At 41.6% G+C, this 11,623-nt stretch overlaps 1 protein-coding gene across 11 annotated transcripts in view; it reads left to right on the top strand.

The window, feature by feature from the left end:
- The window catches only part of sox5 (SRY-box transcription factor 5), a 166,249-nt gene that overhangs the window by 95,963 nt on the left and 58,663 nt on the right, over positions 1 to 11,623 (top strand). For all 11 annotated transcript variants that reach the window (XM_057324647.1, XM_057324646.1, XM_057324645.1 and 8 more), the window contains one exon: positions 6,700 to 6,898. In XM_057324647.1, coding sequence (XP_057180630.1) covers positions 6,700 to 6,898 — 199 coding nt within the window. The remainder of the gene's footprint in view (positions 1 to 6,699; positions 6,899 to 11,623) is intronic.

Below are 11,623 nucleotides of genomic sequence, written 5' to 3'. Positions count from 1 at the left end.
CAGGCTGGCTCCATTGTGTAAGACCGTGTTATGAACTCTCACAAAGATAACCGTGTCTCCATGAAAAAAAGGGGGGACACTAGAGAAGAATGCTGAAGGGTTTCCTCCAGCCCTCCCTCAGATCTCTTCCCAGACCTCCCCTGTGCAATCAGCTGACCAACAGATCGTCCATTGACATCGAAGGGAATTGAGGTTATAGTCACTTACCACTTTATATACAGAGACAGAGGCTAATAAGACAGAAATCGTACGACAACGGGTCAGAGGTGAGGGGTCGGATGTCATAGCAGACAATTGCATCATGGGAAGGATAATAAAAATCAATGGGTCCCTCTGCTGAACGAGGTCTGTCATGTGTAAGTGATCTGCTCCCCTAATCTGCACAATTGCTGCTCTGTACATTTCGTTACTTCAGGAAAAGGAGGAGTTGGTGGATTTAAAAGATGATGTGTGTGCCTGCCATGCATGTTTACATTTGCCAGCTACACCCAATTTGTTATTGTACAGGGCTGTATGAATGGAGTAAATTATACCAGTTTTTAACGGTGCTACTGTTCTCAGCGGTGCAGCTTGAGTCGGACTCGCAGCTCCTGGGGATTCTGGGAGTGCATTGCGATGGACGTGCACATACAATAAACATCCCTCAATCTTTCCATATTTACACACTTTTTTTGCAGCTATATTTGTCTAAAACTGCATATTTTTTATTGTATATTTTTATAGATCAAATCCTAGCCCTCACAGAAACCTTTTGACGTTTGTTTAAAACAAAACCATTTTTGAGAGTGAATAGCTTTTTCGATGTGTACAATAGACTTTTTTTTGTTTTTTTTATGAAGTAAATTATACTTAATACCTAATATTAACTATTCATCTAAAAGAAAACGTTAGCATCTTTAGAATGATAAAAAAACATTCTTTTATGTCCAAATGAGGACATCCTCGGAGGATGAGTTTGTCAAATTTAGCACACTTTTAGGAAAGGAGTTTTGTCCACAAACTACACACACTAAAAGACAAACAGTCTGAGAAAGTTTTCATGAAAGTTATAAGTGTGTGTGTGTGTGTGTGCATGTGTGTGTGTAATATGTAATACTCCACGAAAAACATGAGTCAGTCCAGGGAAATAAATAATTCGAAACAAGAGATGACGGGAAACTATGCAGACGGATGAAGTGATGACTAAAATACTGGTGTGTGTGTTTGCGTGCATGTGTTGATGCAGCAGTTGCCTTGGCACTGTGGGCACCGTGTTAGTTTCTGGTGCCTTGTGTCCACCCTCCTGCCAACACACACCACTGTGTTCGGGTTGTTTTCGGTCTGCTCATATGACTTGTGTGTAGATCAGTGTGTGTGACTTCACCTCCATGTCTAAACAGTAATGGATGACAGTGACATTAGGCTCTGTGTTCTTGCCTTTTGTGGCGGCTCTGGACAGGAAATTGGGGCGGCCCTGAAGCCCTCACGTCAGAGGGGAAAAACAGAGCCTGCTTTGTGTTTTCATTGAGTGTGTGTGCAAATGATGTGTGTATGTAGGGGCATGTACACGTGTGAAATTGCTCTTATACACTGTGCGAATTATTCTGCGACTGTAAGGAGGTTGACTTTAAGACAGATATTGCTTTTGTAAGGCATTTTTGAGGTTTGGTTGCTCAAAGCACAACTCACTTTAGCACAGTTAGTGTCTTAATTTCATTTTAATACAAAAAGTGAAGTTTTGTGATATATTTGGGATTTAATCTATATTAAAGTAGTGGCAGTACTTATTTTGTCTAATACTAACGGTAATGGAAAATTCTGGAGCGCACTGTTGCAACCTCTGTTTAGCGTACTTATGAGCAAACTTTGGTTGTCGAAACATTGATTAAAACCCCAATTAAAAAGTACTTGGAAAATAGAATAAGCATTTAAAGATCTCATTTATAAATGTCATTTTTGACTTCCTTTTCTCATACCTTATTTATAAGAGCAGTCACACCACCCATAATTCAAACCCCAGTCTCATGATTCTCATTGTTGCCGCTTTGCCGACTGGAGACGTTGTGATCTTAAGATGATGTTGTGGCAAATTAACCCACAGAAGATCCAATCCGGTCCGAGTTGCCCCCACAGCAGCCGCGAACACTGATTAGTGAATACAGCGTGGATGATTAAGAGCCCTCACAAGTGTGCGCTACGGATAAATTCAATTCAGCGCAGTCACTCCCTGACTCGCTGCTCGTTACGCTTCCACCCCGCTGCCAATCGCTCCGTTCCCACAGAGAGAAAAATTGAGGGAGCTATAAATAGCTGTAAAGTAATATACTTAAAAAACAGTCCTAAACTGAGAGAGTGAGTTCTGCACAAACGCTCGATTGTGCAGAGGGGGACCCTCTGTCGGGACCGCTGTATTGTCCCGGGTGAAGATAAAGAGAGCGAGAGAAAGGGATGAGTTTTGCGCTCATTGTCCGAGCGGATCGAGAGGTATTCTAGGTTTCCGACAGAAGGCAGGGCCGTTGTTATCTGTTCTGAACGGGCTTTTTGTCGGAACTTTAAGACGCGCTTTGTTTCATTCCCAGAGTCTGATAACAAAGAAGAGCTGACCTTCCTAATCTAATAATCATATTACACAAGAATCTACCTTTACTTGTGTAATGTGTTTGTGTATATTTATACTGTATTTTGTCTTTTCTTACCTATACAAACTTGTCCCATGACGTTCTGACGAACCTAAATCTGATGTACTGGATCGTCCTGGAAGGTAAAAGTAATTTATAAAGAAATGATGTTGAGTTTTTCTACATTTTTACATTACATTCTAATTGAATTGTTTTGAAGGAAAACAGTTTAGCTTTAGTTTATCGTAATTATAGCTAGCTTTTACATTCAAACAAATTACATAGATGGGATGTCCTTATTTAAATAAACATGTGTTTGTCTAAGATAATCAGTTACATGGAATTCAACTGTATATCATGCTTGTCAGTTATATGAATTACACTAATACGTTTTCTGACCACTCTCTGTATGTCTGAACGTTATTTCAACATTGACGTACAGTATGACCGTCATTATTTTATCTGGGTGTATGTGACACGTTTAGCCTCTAAATGATGTCCTGTCATTAGAGACACTTCTGGAGTGTTAACCACCGCTGATGGTGATTAGGTAAAGCTCTCAGATTCCGTATTTAAAGCGCAGCTCTGCTGTTTAATGGACCCTGTATTTTGGCCGATTTGCGTCTGTGGAGAAATGTACGTGTGATATGAGAGGGACTTAGGAGAGTGCTCGATCTGCGTCTAAACTTAAAGGGGAAGTGCGCCTTTAATCCGGGTTTAACGCACGCTGGCCACGTGAGGGGGCGAGCGGAGGACCGGTGGGGCGGCCGTTAGCTTTTAACGATTAGCTGTGAAAGTTTGCCTTGGGACTTCGTGTTCGGCTGCGGTGGGACAACCGACGTACATGAAATTTGAACAAAAATGACATTTTCTTATTCAGTTATATTATACCGTGTATAATATCACTGTTTAGAGATTAAACTGACATCGTTTTTGTGTTATCGTATGTGTGTGTGTGTTTATACATGTGTGTTTAGTCACCTCACCCATATCAGGCTTTGATATACGAGGCTGTTTATGAATAACACACTTCTTTTCCTTGAGAAGATGAATAGCAGTAAAGTTATTAATCCACCTGATAATGAAGGAAGACCGCTGTTAAAGATTACAATGCAAATAAGTCGAGCTTCAGGGACTGTTCTTTGTGCGTCTGTGTTGTGTTAGCGAGAGCCCCGGTCTTTGTGGTGTGTGCGCGCGCGCATTGGCAGGCCGGGGTTTATTGGAACCACAGAAGGATGGAGTGAAATTATGCTAATAGCTGCTAATTATGACCTTGGAGACCGGCTTTTCTGCCAATTTATCTGCTTAATAAAACCCTCTCTTTTTTTAATCCCAACATCTCGACATGCTTTAAATGTTTCATGTACACTCTCCGCTACGACAGGTCTGCCAACTTTAAATGAAATAGTGGCTATAACCTGCTCACCCGGGGAGCGGAATTGTATAGTAATTATACTTCAAAGGCTCGTAGGAAAATAGACATTTTATTGCTCGAGAGGAGCTGTGAAAGACTTCTGTCAGTGGGCCGGAAAAGGAAGTAGGGTGGAGGGAGACAAAAGGAGAAAGTGTGAGATGAGCAAGAAGATGTGTAGACATGTCCAAAGGTGCGATGGAATATCGGACCTGGATCTTTCAATACAAAGCATCTTTCTGCCTAACGAGAATGAATTCTAAGGGAGCTTGTCACTTTGATTCGGGATGGAATCACTGAATGATTCATATTCCTTAATGATTCTTTTACTACTTTTGAAGAATTATTAGTTTTAACTATACACAAAACAATATACATAATACTTGATAATAATAGTTGCTTATTTTAATATATTATATTTAATTACAGTACAAATAATTACAACAAAATCCTGTCTTGACTGTTTTTTTCTTGTCTCACAAGAGTCTTATTTGATGCATTTGTTATAAAAAAAAGAACCACCTCAAATCATTCGTCCGTGCTCGTTCAACTTCAGATCACGCAAATCATCTGCTTCCAGATTTTCCTTTAAAAACGAAACCCGTGCCATTTCATATTCAAAAGCCAGTTGATTCCCGACCTTTAATTGAGGGCACTATGTGCGTCTTTGTCTGAAAGGCTGTGTTCTTGGTCCCGATGTGTATATTGAGGGTTGGTGTGTTAGAGGGAGCCAAGCTAAGGTGTGTGTGTGTGTGTAGAAGTGAAACAAAAGGGCCCAGTGTGTGTGTGTGAGTGTGTGGAGGTAGTGTAAACAGAGTGCTGCTGGAGTGGCAGACAGACCCGTGTGTCTGTGACGGCCCAAGTGAAGTTTATACAGCTGCGTCGACTGCTTTTACTGCCCCAGTGCGAACCAGAGCACAGCCAAGGTACCCCCCTCTCCTGTCCCAATACGCACACACGCTCGCATTCATACGGCTAAATTAATACAGTAGATATACACTGACTCACACACATATCATATAGTCATAGCACACATGGGAAACGGTGTTTGTTATGATAGACCTGTGGCTGTCAGACCTCGGAAATATGACATCTGTATGATAGTTCATCTTTTACCCAGAAGTCTTTGCACAGGCGATGTGTGCTTTCTTAAGCATGGCCTCATCATTTACTCTCCCAGCTTTGGGTTTGAGTGAGGTGAGCCTCGGTTATCCCATCCAGACAATTGGAAACATTATATGATGTTTGTCTTTACAGTTAATCTAAACCAAATAAGCAGTAAACGAGGAGATCAACCAGATGTGTTCGAGTCAGACGTACTGTCCAACACACACGTATCTCAAAACCGGACTGCACTGAGATTCCAGATGCTGCTTATGATCGATATACAAGTCAAACAGATTTTGGGAAAGAAAACGCACTGCAAAACTCCAATCGATGCCGTCTTTTCAAAGCAAGCAGAGGCAGGAGACAAATAAAAATAGCTTTCCATCTCTTTTTTTCTATGTCCTCGCCTGCCTTTTTTCTCTTAAGAGATAGGTACTTATTATCCAGGGTCATCGTAACACTAGCCCCAAGGCTGCGGCGCATCTCTGAAAGCACTTAGGCAATGCCGTAAGCCAGATGAAATCTTATTACGAGAGCATATTCATTTTTTCCCGTGCATTGTGGGAGAGAGTGTTCATTTAATAAATGCTTTTCCTTTCTGAAGGTACCACAGAGCCTCATCAAGGTCTATTTTCTGTGGCATTGTCAACATCACATACACTGTCATTAACATCTGCTATAGCGCGCACGCACTCGCACACACACTATTGTTTGCCTGTGTTTTTTCCAAGCGCATTATTGGATGCGCATCGGGACATCTGCACTTTTCTTTAATGGGCCGCTCGAGTCTTTACATCAAACAGGTTTGATAAACACATTGTGCGCTGCGGTGATGGTGTAGGTGGGACAGCTATTTGATGGAAAGATGGATGTGGACAAAACTGAGGTGTTGATGGTTGGCATTATGAGAGTGTTGGCAGGTGTGTGTGTGTGTGTGTGTGTGTGTGTGTGTGTGTGTGTGTGTGTGTGTGTGTGTGTGTGTGTGTGTGTGTGTGTGTGTGTGTGTGTGTGTGTGTGTGTGTGTGTGTGTGTGTGTGTGTGTGTGTGTATGGGGCTGTGTGGCCTGTTTACACCTGGTGTTAAGGTTGGATCACAAGTGGTCAGGTGAGGCAGATCGGGATTTATGTTTGGTAGCAACAACGAATATGTCCCATGTGGAAACAGTACAGACTTATCTTCTTATTTGTTTGTTACTGCATGGTGATAAAGCCTAATAAAAAACAACAGTCTTAAAAAATAAGCACACTGTTTCAGATAAATATATTTTATTGTATTCACAAACGTAATTTTTTTAAACAATTCTCAGTATTTTAATTTCTAAAAAGTACGAAACCCCTGTTTTAATATATTGTATGATTCATGGTTATGTAGACAGTTTGTTCAACTGCGTCTGAATGCCGTTTGATGGCACCACAATTTTTTGGACCTCATGTACACCTGTATACATCCGTATTCATTCGCTTCATCCGAAATGAATCTTTGTGGCGGTCTCTCATGTGTCACTCACAATTAAACATCAGTCATGTCCCTGTCTTTCCTAAATGCCTCGCTCACTTTCTCTTTCGCTGTCTCTTGTTTTTCCAGGATGTCTTCCAAGCGACCAGCCTCTCCATATGGGGGAACAGATGGAGAGGTAGTCATGGCGACGAGCAGACAGCGATTGGAGGATGAAGAAGTTGACGGACAAGCTGTCATTCACTTGCCCCTGAGTTCGTACTGCAGCAAAGTGTCCCCGCGATCCCCCCGATTGCTCGACAGCCCCCCAACACTACACACTAATATGGTAAGTCTGCCCCCATCAACTTCACTTGCCCCAGTGTAGGTGCCTGTGGACCGTTACGATTGGATGAAGCATGATTAGGCTCCTCCCCCTTTTTAATATACATTCTTTTTAGCAGTACTATGATACTTATGATGATTGTTAAAAACCCCCCTTCTCTCATTGGATGCTTTCACAAATTCCATTGACAGGCGCCATCCCTACACTCACGCTTTTGGCGTGGAAATGCCTGTCACGCTCCGATGATGTCGTAACTTAAGCAGACACAGCGAGACTAGTCCTCCGTTTGAATGTGGCCAAAGTGACTCATAGGCGTTTGACTGTTCATGTGTCATCATGAAGCTTGCGTTCATGATGGGTCAATTTAGTCAGTCGTGGAGGATATAGACGGTTGGTTATAACAGGGACATTCAGCTGCTGACTGGCAAAGTGCTGTTATTTTAACAGACGCAAGATGAAATGATAAAATACGCGCTGGTGGTTGCGCCATATTGAGAGAGAGATGGACTCCATGACCCAAACTTCTGTTTTCACGTTGACATGCACCTGAGCTTTGGTATCTCATCTGACCTTTTGTCCAATTCTCCTATCTCTCTCGATAAACGTGTGCACACAACAGGCTTTGAGAATCGAACTGGCTGTAAAACAATGAATTGGTACTTAAGGAACATAACGTGAGCTAATTCTGCCATTAACACAATGATCACAGGTCATACTGGACTCTGAAGTTTTGGAGTCATTTCCCACAATAAACCAAAGTCCTTAAACTTTCACACCTGTCCTCATGGCCCTTTAAACAGCGAGTTGCAAGAATGTTGTTTGTTTATGACCGTCATTTCTCTCTCTCTCTCTCTCTCTCTCTCTCAGGTTTTCAGATTTGTGACAGCCACTGCAATGCATTTGGATGCATGTAATGAATGAAGAAATGTTTCGGTTTACCTAAATAAATAGTTTTGACGAAAGATTCTTAATAATGGTATTCTGTCTTTGATTAATGATATTGTATCAGTAGCAGTGCAGCGGTTTTAATTGTTGTGTTTTTGTAATCTGAAGGAGTCGACTGCTTTCTCTGGCTCTCGTGCTGACATGACAGACACGCGCGCGCCGTATTTGATGTGGATTAATACGTATCCGCCTCGAGCACTGGCGGATTTTGGGGAAAGCAGGCTGGCATGTGTGAGACATTAAGTTTCCCTGAGCCGATCCGCGCTGACTGGCAGAAGAGTTGAGCGAGAGAGAGATTTACACGAGTGGGGACTCTGAGGGGCTTTGTCACGCCAATTGTATAAAGTGATAGGGAAGTGTAAATCGACTCGCCGAGTCCCCGGGTAGCGCGCAGCGGAAGATTACTGCTTTATCTTGTCATTGTAAATTAACACGGCGGCGGCGCACACGCGCTTCAGACTCCGCTGACCTCTTCATCCAGAAGACGCGCGCGCGCTGTCGTTAGAACTGCGCGCTCGCGATAAAAGGCTCAGCGAGCGTAGTCTGATGCGCGCGGAACCGGCTGCGCGTTCCCGGCGTTCTGTTAAAGCGAGAATCTGAAGGCTTTAAAATGGAAAAGTGACAACAGCGAGGTGTTAATTACTGTCCGTTTTATCCTGTTAATGTGGGCGCGCATCAAGAGGAAACGCTGAGTTTAAGATTTGTTTCAGACCCTTTCTTTTTATAAAACAACAGATTATTTGGGAGAAATGATATAATATTATAAAACACCATTATCAAGTGATAATCAGTTAACTTTAAATATATAGGCCTATGTATAGCTTTATTATGCAATAACATATTCTTGAGTATATACAGTATGTACCTATATGAATGTATCAAGAAACATATGTCTTGTTTATGGATTTGAAGTGCATTAATACACACTGAAGCGTAGAGATTTTTGGAAAAATTGAAATTTGATGAATGAGAAATGATTTGCTTCAGTTTGTTTTTAGTCTTGAAACATATTAGTTTATTCAGAAAATCACAATTCTTAAGTTCACAATTTATTGTAGCGACCGGTGCAAAACAAACACAAATCAGTGAAACAAATGTTTCATACTAGTCTAAATAAGAAAACATTGTATCAGTTTTCAATTCCATTACATCATATTGATTCTTACTCTGTAAACACTAAAGAAAGATGAGGATGAGACACTGTAAGGTGTTGCACGTGTGAAACTGTATAAATCTTCATCCATGTGTGCGTGTTCATGTACTCACAATAGCTCGGTTCAGCCAGGTTTAGAGGTGAGCGGATTGTGAACACACGGTAGAGATCAGCAACACAGGCTTAAGACAACAGAGGAGGTGTCAGCACCGTAGGATAGAAGAGATGTCCAACTCGAGTGTGTGTGCGTGTGTTCTCCAGCAGCGGGGTTCTTGACAGTTTAACTGATAGTGAGCAAAGAGGTTAGTTTCCTAGTGCTTAGTGAACAGAAGCCAGAGAATCTCACACTACACTATACACTGTGTCAGTCTTAGGGCATGTGCTAAACGCTACCTGTAGTCACCCGCGCTATTAAAACAACCAGATTTAAATTAGCATATGGATGCTTTAAGGGAAACAGGTTGCGAGGCAGTGCAGGCAGGAATATTAGAAACGTTTAAAAAGCGACGACAAAAACGAGGTGGCATGCTGGCATTTGCGTCGAAGGGAAAAAATTGGGGATAGAGAGGGAAAAAAGTATTTTGTTTTCTTGGCAAGAGTTGAAGTGTGTTTAAATGTGCTCCTGTCACACATGAGCTTAGGAGGACAAACGCTGTTTAATTCTGTTGCCATGCCGCACTGGTTGAAGGATGAAGAGAGGGTCGTGAAAGAGACTTCGTTTCAGAGAGAATTGACATCTGCACCACTAAATGCAGAACCGCCCACACCGCGCAGAACGGCGCATCAGAAATGCATATAAATACATATATTCAGACACACGCACTCGCGCATGCGCCACACACGCAAACAGCTTTGCACACTTATTCAGATCTCTACCGTAAAATTGCACACACTCACGCACATAAACACACACACACACACTAACACTTGGAGCACGTGAATAGACCATGTCAACAAAAAGGCTCAATTTTTGGTGCTTTTCTTGGTGCTTTTTTAGGAGGGAAACATGGGGTTTACAGGGAATATCAACCCTACTGTAGACCTGTTACTCACTGTGGATTATATTTAAAGACGGTGGACAGAAAGAAATACATAAGCCATTAAGGTGCCAGAATATTAGCTCATCTGCTTTGTCAAAAGCTAAATCAAAGCTCGAAGCATCAACCGTGGACAACTCGAGGACAGGCTGGAATGACCCTTCATCCGTCCGACACTTAGTTTCGTAGGGACGTAAAGGAATACAGTTCCCCCCACCACCTTCCCTTCATTTCTACTCATATTGTTTTCTAGACATCTCTGTAGAAAGCCGGAGAGCTGCGGTTTGAAGTATGCAGTGGATTAGATAGATTGGAAGTGACAGGTGTGACCGTGTTTTAAGATGCGTGCCACACTAAAGCAGGCAGAGAGAAACGCCTGCCACTCTCTCCCACTCTCTCTCTCTCTGTCTGCAGTCTCTCGTCCTCCCCTCTTCTTGAGCTGACAGTTTTGTTTGCTTTTGATCGGGTGATCTCACACCGCTTCGGTCAACTCGTTTTCTGTGACTCTGGAGTTCTCCTAATCCCAGTTTGAACAGCCCAACTGGAGCTGGTGGGGAACGGAGGCATGAAACGAAAGAGTGCGTCAGTGGAGCGTTAGAGAATAATGTGCTTTTTTTACAGGCAGATTAGAAGACAGCTTTACTGTATCTTAAACGGGTGAACAAATCGGTATGCGGGCTGTCATATTTCACATGCGTCGTTAAAGCCTTTTAGATCTTTAAGCTTGCCAGTCATCCGTCTTGGAGTGAATGAGTATTATCTTGAAATGTCTCCCGGTGTGTGTTCGTAGCTGGTGAAAGTGTTGCAGTTAAATTAGTCCTACAGTAATTGTTATCATGATGATGATGGATTGTGTTAAAACAACTGGATATATGTCCAACTGAATAGAATAGATTTCAACATTGTATTTGTTTAATTGGGCTTTAACATGTAATAAAAAGAAAGCAGCAAAGATAGTTGACCTGATCAAATATGTTTTGGTTTATAATGTTAATAAAAAACATTAAATCATTCTCGAAAAGAGTCTTTGGCTGTTGGCTGTGGACTTCTACAGTACCATACAAAGTACATTAAATATAATAAATAATAATAATAGTAATAATCATAATAATCCAGTTCATTTTATTTGATTAGCTGAAATAGCACCATAAATGATTAGTTAAAGCACAATAATAATCAATACTGCTAATAAAATAAACAATATTAAAATAATACTCGTTTTTCATCATTTATTTTAATGTACAGAACTAATTGTTTTGTCGACAGGGCTAAATAACATCATCAAACAGTCACGCTTTTCCAACATAAATAAAGTTGTATTCGCTACTGTTCCGTGTCTTGTGAAAGTCTTGTGTAATTCGTGTTGCTTTAAGCTCTAGTAAATGAACCATCTGCTGCTCTCCGTTCACGCACTTGAGTTAATGATTAAAAACAGATGTCATTATTAAAATCTAAGTGGGTGATAGACCTGCGCAGAGAGCTTTGATAAAGTCTGCGAACTTGGGATTCGGATTGAAGAAGTTTGCAGGGGGTTTTTTTGACGCAGGTGGCGTGTTATAGTTGATGTCGAGGTGTAAATCCGGTCAGTGGATC

This window comes from Triplophysa rosa, linkage group LG24 (genome assembly GCF_024868665.1).
Source record: "Triplophysa rosa linkage group LG24, Trosa_1v2, whole genome shotgun sequence".
NCBI classification, from domain to species: Eukaryota; Metazoa; Chordata; class Actinopteri; order Cypriniformes; family Nemacheilidae; genus Triplophysa; species Triplophysa rosa.
The sequence above is the reverse complement of the archived record's forward strand: the minus strand, read 5'-3'. Positions and strand labels throughout refer to the sequence as shown.